This window comes from Zalophus californianus, chromosome 8 (assembly GCF_009762305.2).
Source record: "Zalophus californianus isolate mZalCal1 chromosome 8, mZalCal1.pri.v2, whole genome shotgun sequence".
In the NCBI taxonomy this organism is placed as follows: domain Eukaryota; kingdom Metazoa; phylum Chordata; class Mammalia; order Carnivora; family Otariidae; genus Zalophus; species Zalophus californianus.
The window spans coordinates 22,179,366-22,191,980 of NC_045602.1; the positions used below are offsets into that span (position 1 = coordinate 22,179,366).

Consider the following 12,615-nt stretch of genomic DNA (forward strand, 5'->3'; position numbering starts at 1 on the left):
CTTTTCTCTCCTATCAGAAGGGGTCTCCACTCTCCATTTCCTGCCCTCCAAACAGTGCCCCTTCCCTCAAGCTCCGCCCTCTTCCTTGTTCTTCTAGATTTTTATAGCCCAATAACTCAAAAGTTTAACCACTAGCAACAAAGAAGCTAGCACTTTCCTAGAAGGACGAAAGCATTTAATCTTCAAACCCTCCCCGGAGGAAAGGAGAACTTTCCATTCCATCTTTCCAGCACCACTAGAAAGGGAAGAAAACCCAAAACAGTTAAATTTCCGAGTCACTCAAGGCAGTGGCCTTCACACAGTAGGCGCTCAAGTAAGATTTTCTGAATGCAATAGCTTCTCATCTCAACATCTTTGCCTCGATGTTTTTCGCTAGGAAGGAACCCCGAGCCCCTACCCGATCCCTCGCTAAGGATAACCCAACGAAAACGAAAGACTACAAGTCCCAGGCTGCCTTGCGGTCGGCGCCGCGCGCCGCGAGGCCCTGCGAGGAGACGTGGCAGAGCGCGGCGCGTCCGCGCCAGACCGGAAAGCCAGGGGAGGTGGCAGTGGCGGGAGGGTCGGAGCCATGGCAGCTAAGGCGGCTGGTGGGGGACGCTGGGAGGTGGTGAAGAAGGGGCGGCGGCCCGGGGCTGGCGGCAATGGTAGAAGCGGCGGAGGGGACCGCCGGGCTCTCGGGGAGGCGAACGGTGTGTGGAAATACGACCTGACCCGTGAGTACCCACCCGGCCGGTCACCCGCGTCGCCACCCGGCCCCGGGCCTGCCCCTCCGGCGAGGTAGGGAGCAGCCACCCGAGCCCCTGGGCTCTCCTGCCCATCGGCACCCCCCCGGTCAGCTGCCGCGCGTTGCCTCTTGAGCCTCACAAGAGGTAGACCGCTTTGGGAGGGAGCTGTCCTCGCCTTGCCGATGAGTAAACTGAGGCCCAGTGGAGTTAGATGCCTTTCCCGGGATCACATGACAGAGGGGACCAGGACTGTGGTCTGCACACACGCTCTACCAGCTGTTCCCGGCCCTAGCCTGGCTTCCCTGGGCAGGTGTCTGAGAGCTGGGGAGAGGCATCCTTCATTGTACACGGTGCCGCCTCCTTGAGTAACCCAGCAGTGTTGCGGGGTGGGGACGGACCGTCGGGAGGCCTCAATCTCGACACCTACCGAGCATCGTAAGTGGTGCCTGTCTCCCCAAAGTCTCCTGGAGGAGTGGAGAAAGCTTGCCACTTGTTGATTAGAGAGTTGTCACACTGGAACCCAGATGGAAAAGGCCTGACCTCCCGGGCTGGCAGCCACTCACCAAGGAAGCCAGCCCTCTGTATCCGATTCCTCCACTAGTTCCCACATACTCTGGTTTATCTAATAAAGAAATGCCTTATCTCTGTGAAAGAGCCTGTGAACTCAAGAGCTGCCATGACTGAAAGCAGGAGGGCTTCCCACCCTGCTCCTTAAGCATGACAGCAAGAAGGGGTTTTGATTCAGGTTCCTCGCTGAAGATGAATTAGGTGACAATGTGGGGGAAGGGACCACTGTTCCTGTGAGGCCCTCATGACTCAAGGGCCCTCATGACCTTTTGTCTGCCTGTCATTACCCCAGCTCCAATCCAGACGACAAGCACCCTTTACGAGCGGGGCTTTGAGAGAATCCTGAAGCGGCAGAATAAGGAGCAAGTTCCACCCCCTGCTGTGGAGCCTAAGAAACCAGGGAACAAGAAGCAGACTAAGAAGGTGGCAGCCGTCACCAACCAAAACCAGAAGCAGGGTCGCTTCCGCAGCCTGGAAGAGGCACTGAAAGCTGTGAGTGTACCTAGACTTGAGGTGGGGAGATGACAGGGACATGAGGTGTAGAGAAGATGAAAGGAGCAGGAAGGGGGGAAGGCCACTGAGGGACCCGTGGAATTTGGGACATTATTGATTGGGAGGAGGTGTTCAGGAAAGGGCAGACACCCCAAGGGATAGAATGTTTGCATTTAAGATAGGTGAAGAAATAAGTTTATAGGGAAACCTAGATGAGTGCAAGGAGAGCCTTGAAGACTCAGGGATATCGGGGAGGGGGTAGAGAAACAGCTGTGGCTCCTCGCCCCGTGGAAGCAGCGATCTTCCATTTTCCATCTGGTCCCCTCGAACATGTGAAGGGCTTAAGAGTATTGGGCCTTGAGATCAGCAGTCCCAGCTGTGCTGTTTTCTAAATATCAGATGCAGCGATATTGTGGCATTCCACATCCTTAACATTTAAAAAGCAGGAATCCTTTGTTCTTCTACCTTCACTTACTTTAACCATTTTCCCACCTCTGTCCTGTTTACCTCTACTCACTCAACTCACCACGGGGGGGCCCTGTGTCCCTGGCAGCTGGACATAGCAGCTCTGCAGAAGGAACTGGACAAGAGCCAGAGCGTGTTCTCTGGGAACCCATCCGTGTGGTTAAAGGACCTGGCCAGCTATCTCAACTACAAGCTCCAAGCGCCTCTAACTGAACCCACACTAAGCCAGCATACTCACGGTTAGTTCTTCCAACTCCCTAAAATTAGATAAGTTCAAGAAATTCTAGAAAGGCTGTGTGTAAGCACATTAGTCAGTGACAGAGCCCAGTGCCCCCCACTGTCTTGATGTATGTGCGTGATTCAAGCTGTTCTCAAGTTATCACGGCTGTGAGAGTGGGCCTCATGGGGCTAGGGAGGCTGCCAGCCTTGTGCAGGGACCTCTGCGTGCATTCGCCGTTCTTGGGGAGTGCAGCAGGGCCCTCAGAGTCGGCAGAGGCTCCTGGTCCTAGCACTCAGGTGGAGGCCTTTCGGCCCCAGATTATCCCTACAGTCTGGTAAGCCGGGAGCTGCGTGGGATCATCCGAGGGCTGCTGGCCAAGGCAGCGGGGTCTCTGGAGCTCTTTTTTGACCACTGTTTGTTTACGATGCTGCAAGAGCTGGATAAGACACCAGGTGAGAGGGGACCCCTTGTGAGGGATAGCCCCACCCCATATTGGGAACCCTCTATTCCCTTTTTCCTACTTCCAGATTGGCTGGGTGGTTCTGTTTCCAGCAAAGAAATGTGCTAATCTCAATACTCTTTTGGAAAGAGAGGAAGAAGTTAGGAGTTACTGGCCCTGGGTTCTGGGCTCACAGCTGCTGGAAGGGAGATTTCAGGATTGGGGTACCAAGTAATGTATGTAGGTCTGAGAACACCTGTCTCTCCAGGGGAGTCACTACATGGTTACCGCATCTGTATCCAGGCCGTTCTGCAAGACAAGCCCAAGATTGCCACCATGAACCTGGGCAAGGTGAGCTCAGGTGGTGGTGGGGACATCAGGGGAGCTAGGACAAGGGAGGCTGGGCGAATCTACACTGTTGGACCTAACTAAGGGATAATGGAAGATGCTGGAAGACCAGTAACAACAGCTAACACTGCTAGTATTTGCTCTGGATATGCTTTATCTATATATGAGGTAGGTACTGCTGTTATTCCTGTTTTATAGATGAGAAGATTGGGCCACAGAGGGGTTCAGTAACTTTCCTAGTTAGCGAACTAGTAAGTGGCAAGGATGGGTGAAGGCCAGAGCCTGGTGCCAGAGTGCACACTCTGAATCACTACCCTGTGCTACTCCAGTGCTGCGCTACTCCGTGGCCTGGCCCTTCTCTCCCTGCCTGGCCTTGGGGGTGCTCCTGGTGCTTTGCCCTATTGCAGCTTGCCTTTCCCACTGGTCTCCCCAGTTCCTGGAACTGCTGAGGTCTCATCAGAGCCGACCAGCAAAATGTCTGACCATCATGTGGGCCCTGGGTCAAGCAGGTTTTACCAACCTCACTGAAGGACTGAAAGGTAACAAAGAAGTGGGGAAGAGAGAGGGATGGTCTTGGAGGCAGGAAGCTCCTCTTTAACCTCCCCAGTGGGTCCAGGCGTGAGGCTTCCTCCCTGACCTTTGTATCCTCAGTGTGGCTAGGGATCATGCTGCCTGTGCTGGGCATCAAGTCTCTGTCTCCCTTCGCCATCGCATACCTGGATCGGCTGCTCCTGTGAGTAATTGGGCCGGGGGTCGGGGGCGGGGGTGGTGTCAGCCAGGAAGGCCCATGGTGTCCAAAGTAACTGTTTGAGCAAAATGGGGTGCTGTGATCCTGGTGTCCATAGATGTGAGGAAAACCAGGACCAGCTCCTCCCAATCAGAACGTGATGGTGAGGAAGGAAAGGGAGGAAACCATGGAGGGGTAGGGCGTGAGGCTGAGTTCATGCCCATTTCCCTAGCTGGGATCATGGCCTGCCTGGTAGTCTCCAGCAAGTCTGTTTCCTCCTTTCCCCCTTAGGATGCACCCCAACCTCACCAAGGGCTTCGGCATGATTGGCCCCAAGGACTTCTTCCCACTTCTGGATTTTGCCTACATGCCCAACAACTCCCTGACACCCAGGTAGGCCTGCCCTGGGGCACACCTGCTGTGAAGGATCCCAGCAGTGGGTCAGGAGCAGGCAGAATATTTCCTGTCCCTTCTCCTCCAACCACCCTAAATCTGAGATTCTCAAGTTCAAGCAATCAGTGCAAGTTCAAGCAATCGGTGAACCCCCTAAAATTGTATGGACCCTCAAGTGTGATTGGCATATGGGCATTTTCCTGGGGAGAAGATCCATGACTTCCAACAGATTGTCCAAGGAGTCTCTGAGTCTGAAAAGACTCCGAGCCATTATAAGGCCCTTAGCGACACTCCTCCCGCAGGCAGGCAAAGGGGCACGTCACGTAGCTCCATTTAGAGCCTGTGTCTGGCTCTCCTCCCCACCCCCACCCCCAGCCTGCAGGAACAGCTGTGTCAGCTCTACCCCCGACTGAAGGTGCTGGCATTTGGGGCGAAGCCGGAATCCACCCTGCATACGTACTTCCCCTCCTTCCTGTCCAGAGCCACCCCTAGCTGCCCTCCTGAGATGAAGAAAGAGGTGAGGAAGTAACAGGAGGCCGCCACAGAGCTTCCTACCTGCTGCCAGGGGCCCTGCCTTCGCAGAACCTGTTTCCTGGGCCTCCCCTTAGCTCACTCCTGACAGCCACCTGTCCCACTCACTCGTGTGCCCCCCTCACAAGGACAGAGCTGAAAGGATGCACGATCAGGTGTGGCTGGTCCCTCATGGCCTGCCTCTTGTCGACAAGTGATCTTCAAGCTCAAGCTCTAGCTTGGGAGCCACAGCCTCTCCCTTGTGGATGCTCAGAGATTTCTGGGGTCTTGGCATGATTTCCCCATCCTTTGGGGCGGGTGTGTTGCATGGGCGGCACTCTCCCCCTCCAGCAGCCCCAGGCCCCAGCAGTCTCTCCTGTCCCCTGTGCAGCTCCTGAGCAGCCTGACCGAGTGCCTGACGGTGGACCCCCTCAGTGCCAGTGTCTGGAGGCAGCTGTACCCCAAGCACTTGTCACAGTCCAGGCAGGTGGGGTTGGGGGGCTGCCCACCTCTGATCCATACAGAGAAGCCTTAATCTGTGCTTCCCAGCCTGTCCCTGGCCTAGAAGCAGAAGGGGAACATTTGTCACTGTCTTCCGGGTTTGTGCCTCTCAAATTGGGAACATGGCTGGGGTGGCCTCTAGTAAGCTGCTCACTGTGGGAGGGAAGTGAAGGAGCCAGAGCCTAATGGGGGACTGGAGGATGGGAGGGGCTGAGTGGGCCCCCTGATTGGAAGGGGTTGTGCTTTCCCCATAGCCTGCTGCTGGAGCACCTGCTCAGGTCCTGGGAGCAGATTCCCAAGAAGGTGAGGAGCTGGGAGGACATGGCAGGCTGAGCCTCGTCTGGGTTCTGGGTTCGTACCCCTCAACCACCGCCCTCCCTTTGCTGAGAAGGCACTGTATTCGTGCATTTGGCATGGACAGCAAAGCAGGATGGAGGCTCAGAGTTCCCTTACAGACTAAATGTTATCCTCTCAACCCAGACTTTCTTACCCTACAGACGCAGAAGTCTTTGCGAGAAACCATCCAGTCCTTCAAGCTTACCAACCAGGAGTTGCTAAGGAAGGGCAGCTGCAGCAATCAGGACGCCGCCGCCTGCGACATGGCCTGCAAGGTGCCGGCACCCAGCCCTCCCCGAGCCGCACGCTCGCTGACACCACTCTCAGTGCCCCCACGAGCCCCCACCGCCGCCTCTGCGGTCATGGGAGGGCTTGATCCTCTTCCTTCGGAGGCAAAATCACCCGCTCCCTCTGACCACCGCTCCCTGCCGCCTCTCTCGCAGGGCCTGTTGCAGCAGGCACGGGGCTACCGGCTGCACTGGACACAGCTACTCCTGTTGGTCCTGATCTTTCTCATCGGTTTCCTGTGCCATGACTTCCGGTCGCACAGCTCTTTCCAGGGTGAGCAAGAATTGGCAGGCAGGGGCGGTAGTGTGAGGGTGAGGCCCAGAGCCAGGTGCAGCACCCACTGGCCCTATCACATAGCTTTGCCCTGATGCTACAGAAGACAGGCTTTTCTGTCCACAACTTCAGATTGCACTGTTGGCTTTGCCGTGCAGAAGTGTCCGTGTATTCATGGTCCTGTTCAAGTGCTGTCTTCTTTTTTTTTTTTTTTTTTTAAAGATTTATTTATTTATTTGAGAGAAAGAATGAGAGAGAGAGAGAGCACATGAGAGGGGGGAGAGTCAGAGGGAGAAGCAGACTCCCTGCTGAGCAGGGAGCCTGATGCGGGACTCGATCCTGGGACTCCAGGATCATGACCTGAGCCAAAGGCAGTCGCTTAACCAACTGAGCCACCCAGGCGCCCAGTGCTGTCTTCTTTTTAACCCCTGAGGAAATTGAGGGTCAGATTTAGCAATTAGCTTAAGGTCACAGCTGGTAAGTAGACGGGCGGACCCTCTAACCCCAGGCTTCCTGCCACCTACCTGACTGCCTCCCTCCTGTTCCCCGGGCCCAGCAGGAGAAATGGGCTTCAGCGCCCCAGGCCTGCATCCCTCCCTCTGAGTGAGCGTGCTCCGGCGCAGACTGGAGCACCTGAGTTCTCCATCCCTCACGAGCCCTGCTCTGGGGCCTGTCGTGTCTGTCTCCCCACTCCCTTGCCCCCCCTCACCCCCCAGCTCACCAGAGGCCCCCTTTACGCAGCCTCCCTTTCTGGCCGGTTGCTTCGATCATCTGGGTTCTTGCCTGCTGGCCAGCAATTGTGTGCGGGGGTCTACTCCTACAGCCTGCGGGGCTACAGGTGAGCTCCTGGGGAGGGGAGAAAGGTGGGAGGGACAGGGCCTGCTGTTCGGGGTGGTGACGGCATCAGTGGGAAATGATGGCAGTTTTCCCTTCCCAAGGCCTCCCTTCCCCTCCCCCGCCCCCGCAGCTGTTCTTGGGGAGCCGAGCCATCTGAGGAAACTCAGCCTTCCTTTCTCCCCCCAACTTCTCCCACAGCTGGCTAGAGGAGACATTGCCGGCCTGGGGCTCCCACCTGCTGGCTGTGGTGAGGCCCGGTTTGCAGCTGGCCTGGGCCCACACCAGTGCCACCGTCAGTGTTCTTTCTGCCCACTGTGCCTCCCACCTTGCCTGGTTTGGTGACAGCCTCACCAGCCTCTTCCAGAGGGTAAGCCAGAGACAGGGAGGTCAGGGAAGGGCTGGTCTCCCCAGGGGCTGGAAGGTGCATCCCCACATGGAGCGGGTCCTTGGGGCCAGGATGCTTTCTCCCGGCGCTCTAACCCCTCCAGTCTCTGTGCTCCAACTTCAGATCCAGCTCCCCGCTACCCTGGTGCAGCTGCTGCAGTCTCTGAGGGAGCTGCTCGTGCTTCTTTACCAGAATGTACTGCTGCCATGGTGGCACATACTACTGGAGGCCCTGGCCCGGGCCCAGGAGCACTGCCACGAGGCGTGCAGGTGAGAGAGACCCTCATCTCGAGCTCCAGCAGGAGCCCCAGAGCCCCATGCCCTCTCCCCAGGGACGAGGCTCTCGTTCGGTCTCTCACCGTGCCCCACACCACCCCTTGCACATCTCTTGGCCACTCTGGGATGCAGGTTATAGGTCTGAGCTGCGACCCTGTGACTCAACACAGTGCTGCTTCCCCACTCCCACACGTGTTCTGCTTTCCTCCCAGAGGTGAAGTGACCTGGGACTGCGTGAAGACACAGCTCAGTGAGGCTGCCTGCGGGGTCTGGCTCCGCCTACAGGACATCACCATGGCTTTCTTGGACTGGGCACTTGCCACGATCTCCCAGCACTAGGTCCTGCCCGCCTCGCCCCCGGTGCTGTCTGGGGCAGGCCGTCTGAGACTGCTGGCGGGTGGAGGACAGAGAGGCAGTTCTGCAGAGGCCGCTTTTTTACTTGGTGCCCGAGTTCTGTCTCCTAGGGACTGGCCGGTGGCCTTGGCCCCAGTTCTTCCCTCTTCGGTGGGGACTGAGCCTAGAGATCTCTCAGCCTCCTACCCATGATCTCACTGAACGTTTGTCTGGCCCTATTGCATGTAGCTCCCAACCTCTGTCCTTGGGCTGCTGACTTCTGTCGCCCCCTCTCGTCTCCTGCTCTCCACTTCCTTCCGTCTCATTCCCAAAGCCCCAGACAGCTAGCTCGTCTCCAGAACGGTGGGATTCCACTGAGGGAAAACTGCATTCTTCTGATGAAGGATTCCTGCTCCTAGACTCTAGCCCCAGTGGAACAAGGAAAGAGGCCTCCGGAAGAATGTCGCATCACAGTGGGCAACAGCAGCTTCACCTCAGCCCACAGCCTGGGCCTGCCTGTCACTGGACATGAGGGCTGGGCAGAAGGGTCTCTCCCCTCCGGACGCCCAACTTCCGTCTCTTGAGGCCTCTCACTGCCCCCTCTGTCATGGTCCTACTTTACTCGCCACTCCCTTCAGGCCTGGGGGGCTCTGCCTCAGGGTCCAGCTGTTCCCCGTTGCCCAGCCCTACACCATCTGTCTGGAGAGCAAAGCCCAAGTAGTTGTGTGCCTCGGGCGCAGTGAACCTTCCAGCAGCCTGTTGAGACAGGAGTCAGCATATGGCTCCTCGGTACACCTACTAGGTGGAATAAAGGACACAGATTTGATCTCCAGCTTTCCTCTCCGCATCCTCATATAGGAATTCCCGTAGTTGTGAAGAGGACAACAAAATACTGGGCACGCACATGTTCTTTGGCCCCCTGCCTCCTGCGGGTTGTAGCCACTGGCTGCAGTTGAGCTTCCCATCATTCTGAACTTTGCCCTATTGAGGATTCCAGACACTTCTTTTGCTCCCCTAATCATATTGTCTCACTTGTCACTGTGATTCATGTCCCAAGATTTGCCTCGATAGCTTGAGTGTTTTAAGCTGGGAAAAGCAGGGAGAGTCTCCCAGGAGAATTCTTGGTCTGTGATCAGTGGGGTCTTCTTCCTTGCCAAGACCTTAACTTATTAATTGGTTTTATAAGGCAAGAGTGAAAGTTAGGACTCCAAGAGACACATGAATCAAGGGTCTATCACCGAAGTCCCTTTTTGTGTTTGACTTGAGACTCTGAGAGCTGAACAGGCTTTCAGGTCTCACCTCAAGTTTCTTTCCTTGAATGTTTCAAATCTAAGCAGTACTGGAGGTACCCTGCCCACTCCAGCTCCCACAGGCTGGTTCCCGCTTCCATCCTGCCTGCAAGGACAACACGACGATAAACAGCTACCACTTTCCCATTAGCTTGTCACCCTGAGACTCTGCCTCAACTTCTCAGTGGGGAGATGATAAAGTAGCAAGTGTAGGAAAATCTTGACACAATGTGAGGTCATGAGTACAATAGCGCCCAACATTTGTATCCCCTTTCCTTGTTAGGACAGAACTATGTTACCTCTCGAGAGTTAAGCGGCCCACATTGGGCAGAGCCCTGCTCCCCTAGTAGCAGGTAACCATGACCACTTTTCCCCCGGGGGGGGGGTGGGTGGAATTCTCACCTGGCAACTAAGGTCTAGGCAGGACTGCCCAAGGGTCCCAAGACCTCGTTTCTTCCTCCCCGATCAGAAACAAACAGGTTCAGTTCTTAAGAATAGTGAGTCCTTATAACTGGCCTGTATTCAAGGCAAATTGAAGAAAGGGCTGGTGTGAACCTGGGTTGACAACAGCACAGGACAAGTAAAATGATGACCCTGTCCTGATGACATTGAATCACCAAGGCTGCTGGACTGCTACAATCCAGCAACTCCAAGAATGTTGCCTGAAGTGTGCACTGGTCTCCAGTGTGCGTACTGGGTTTACCTTGGTGGGTTCGTTCAATTTCTGACCTGGAATCCTGGGGTTCAACATTTAATCAACTTTGGCTAGCTGGGGTCTCCACAGACTCTCACGGGGACACTGACACCTTCATTGGCTTTATTTGATAAACACAGTTGTTTGACCCGATACTGGAATTGTCCAGAATTTTTCCTGGGTCAGTGAAGTAGTCCCAACCCTGCACCTGCTGCCCATTAAAACTAAACCGGACACCCAGATGTTTCACATTTTGCAGACCTGTCAATGCACAGGAATCCGAGTGGAGCCATTGTGGACTAGGAGAGCAGACTCGTGCTGAGAGGTGGGCTCTCCCACTACGACGATTGGTGTTCTTGGAGGAACAGAAGTAACCTGACACCTCAGAGGGTCACATCTGGACATTGTAACTTTACTTTTCACAGAGCAGGTGTTGCACAGATAACATGCCAGAAAAGGGGGCTGTTTGAATATGGTTATGTCTTAACCAACTTGAGTTATTACCAACTCTTGTATGGGCCTACAAGTTTTAGCACATGACTCATTTGAAACACCTCTTTCCAAAAGTCTTGAAGCACGTATCTGGATTTGAACCCAGTCTACAGCTCCAGCTTTACAGCCGGGCAGCCTGATGGGTGGTCTGCTTACTGGGAACAAATAGCATTGCTAGACTCAGCTGCAGCATTGCCAGTCCATTCTCAAATGCCATCACCCTTGGGGTGGAGGGTTTCCCACGGAGACGGGCATGCCTGCCCTGCTCTATTCCAGAAGGACCCAGTTGACAATTACACAGAAATTTCAATGGTAGTCTGGCCTGAGCATTTTAGTCTTCTCTCTCCTAAAGGACATTGGGTTTAAGTGAACACTTAGACTGATCGGTCCTTTTTTACATACTCTTCACGGTTCTGCTCTCTAAAGGGCTTGAGGGGACGAAGGCTCCGCTTTTCCCTATGGGGTATTCCATTTTACTGGGCAGTTTCATTGCCCCAAACTTGAAGTATAAGAAGAAATTTGGGGACGGGGTGGGGGGAGCTTCCATCATTCAGGATATGACTGAATACTTGTTGAATATTGAATAATCTGCCTATTAATAAAAACATTGAATTCAGATGCATTGTTGGATGTGCCTTGGTATATATATTTTTTATTATGTTAGCACACTGGTTATTAATTTTTAATAGACATTTTTAGAGTTTTAGGTTCACATCAAAATTGAGCAAAAAGTACATATGCCTTGCCCCCTGAACTCACACAGCCCCCCACTGTCAACATCAGTGAATCTACACTGACACATTGCTATCACCCAAAGTCCAGGTAGTTTACATGAAACATACTTTGTATGATTTTAGTCTTTTTTAAGTTTATTGAGACTTGTTCTGTAGCCTAACATGTGGGCCATCCAGGAGAATGTTCCATGTGTGCAGGAAAGGAATGTGTATTTTGCTATTGTTGGGTGGAAGGTTCCGTGCATGTCTGTTAGGTCTAGTTGGTGCATTGATCAAGGCCTCCATTTCCTTACTGAGCTTATCACATATATATCCTTAATGTTAAAGAACTCTTACAAATCAAGAAAAGCCTAAACACAACAATAAAAATATGGATAGAAGACAATTCATTTAAAAATGCAAATGAACAATAGACTTAAAGTCCATTTCATTGGCAAAGTGCAAATTTCAAATAAGTTACCACTTCCTTTTGCCAAAGATTTTTAAGTGATTGTATACTCAGTAGATGCCGTACTAGAATCAGTGTAATGTTTCTGGGAAGTAATTTGGTAATATCAAAAGGTTTAAAAGTTCCATGCTATTTTACCAAGTAACTCCACTTTACCAAGTAATTCCACTCCTGAAAATATATTCTAGAGACTAGAGAAGAGAAATATGGGCAAAGATTTATGTACAAGAACATTTATTGTAGTAGTAGGAGTAGTAATTAAAATTTGGATGTAAACTGTGTCCAATAATAATAAGATGAACATTATGATAAAATTGTTGTAAAACCAAAATGGAAAATAGTTATTTGAATGACGATTTCAAAGAATTTTTAATAACATAGGAAAATTCTTATAATTAAATTGAGCTCAATTTGTTGAAATATTGGCTATAATAAAAAACAGAAGAATGTCGGCAAGGGTATGGAGAAACTGAAACCCTCCTACACTGCTGGTGGGGATGGAAAATGGCTCAGCCATTGTGGAAAACAGTTTGGCAGTTCCTCAAAGAGCTAAACATATAATTACCATAAACCCCAACAATTCCACTCCTGGGTATACACCCAAGATAAATACATATATCCACACAGAAACTCCTACACGAATTAATAGCACTTTGATTCATGAAAGCCAAAAGGTGGAAACAGCCAAAATGCCCATCAATAGATGAATGGATAAAAAAATGATATAATGCTACAATGGAATATTACTCAGCCATTAACAGGGAGGAGGTGCTGACAAATGACACAAGGTGGATGCGTTTCAAAAACACTATGACAAGTGAAAGAAATCAGACAAAAAAGTGAA

At 52.7% G+C, this 12,615-nt stretch overlaps 1 protein-coding gene across 1 annotated transcript; it reads left to right on the forward strand.

Moving 5' to 3' along the window:
* The first annotated feature begins 525 nt into the window (after positions 1 to 525).
* On the forward strand, positions 526 to 11,123 carry TMEM214 (transmembrane protein 214). Its single transcript, XM_027623947.2, has 17 exons — positions 526 to 713; positions 1,585 to 1,784; positions 2,338 to 2,488; positions 2,787 to 2,921; positions 3,177 to 3,259; positions 3,690 to 3,795; positions 3,908 to 3,989; positions 4,275 to 4,376; positions 4,752 to 4,893; positions 5,278 to 5,369; positions 5,642 to 5,690; positions 5,885 to 5,998; positions 6,167 to 6,284; positions 7,026 to 7,122; positions 7,320 to 7,488; positions 7,630 to 7,775; positions 7,994 to 11,123. Exons 1-17 carry the CDS (start codon positions 569 to 571, stop codon positions 8,118 to 8,120), a joined length of 2,058 nt encoding a protein of 685 aa, XP_027479748.1. The 5' UTR covers positions 526 to 568; the 3' UTR covers positions 8,121 to 11,123.
* Positions 11,124 to 12,615: the final 1,492 nt, after the last annotated feature.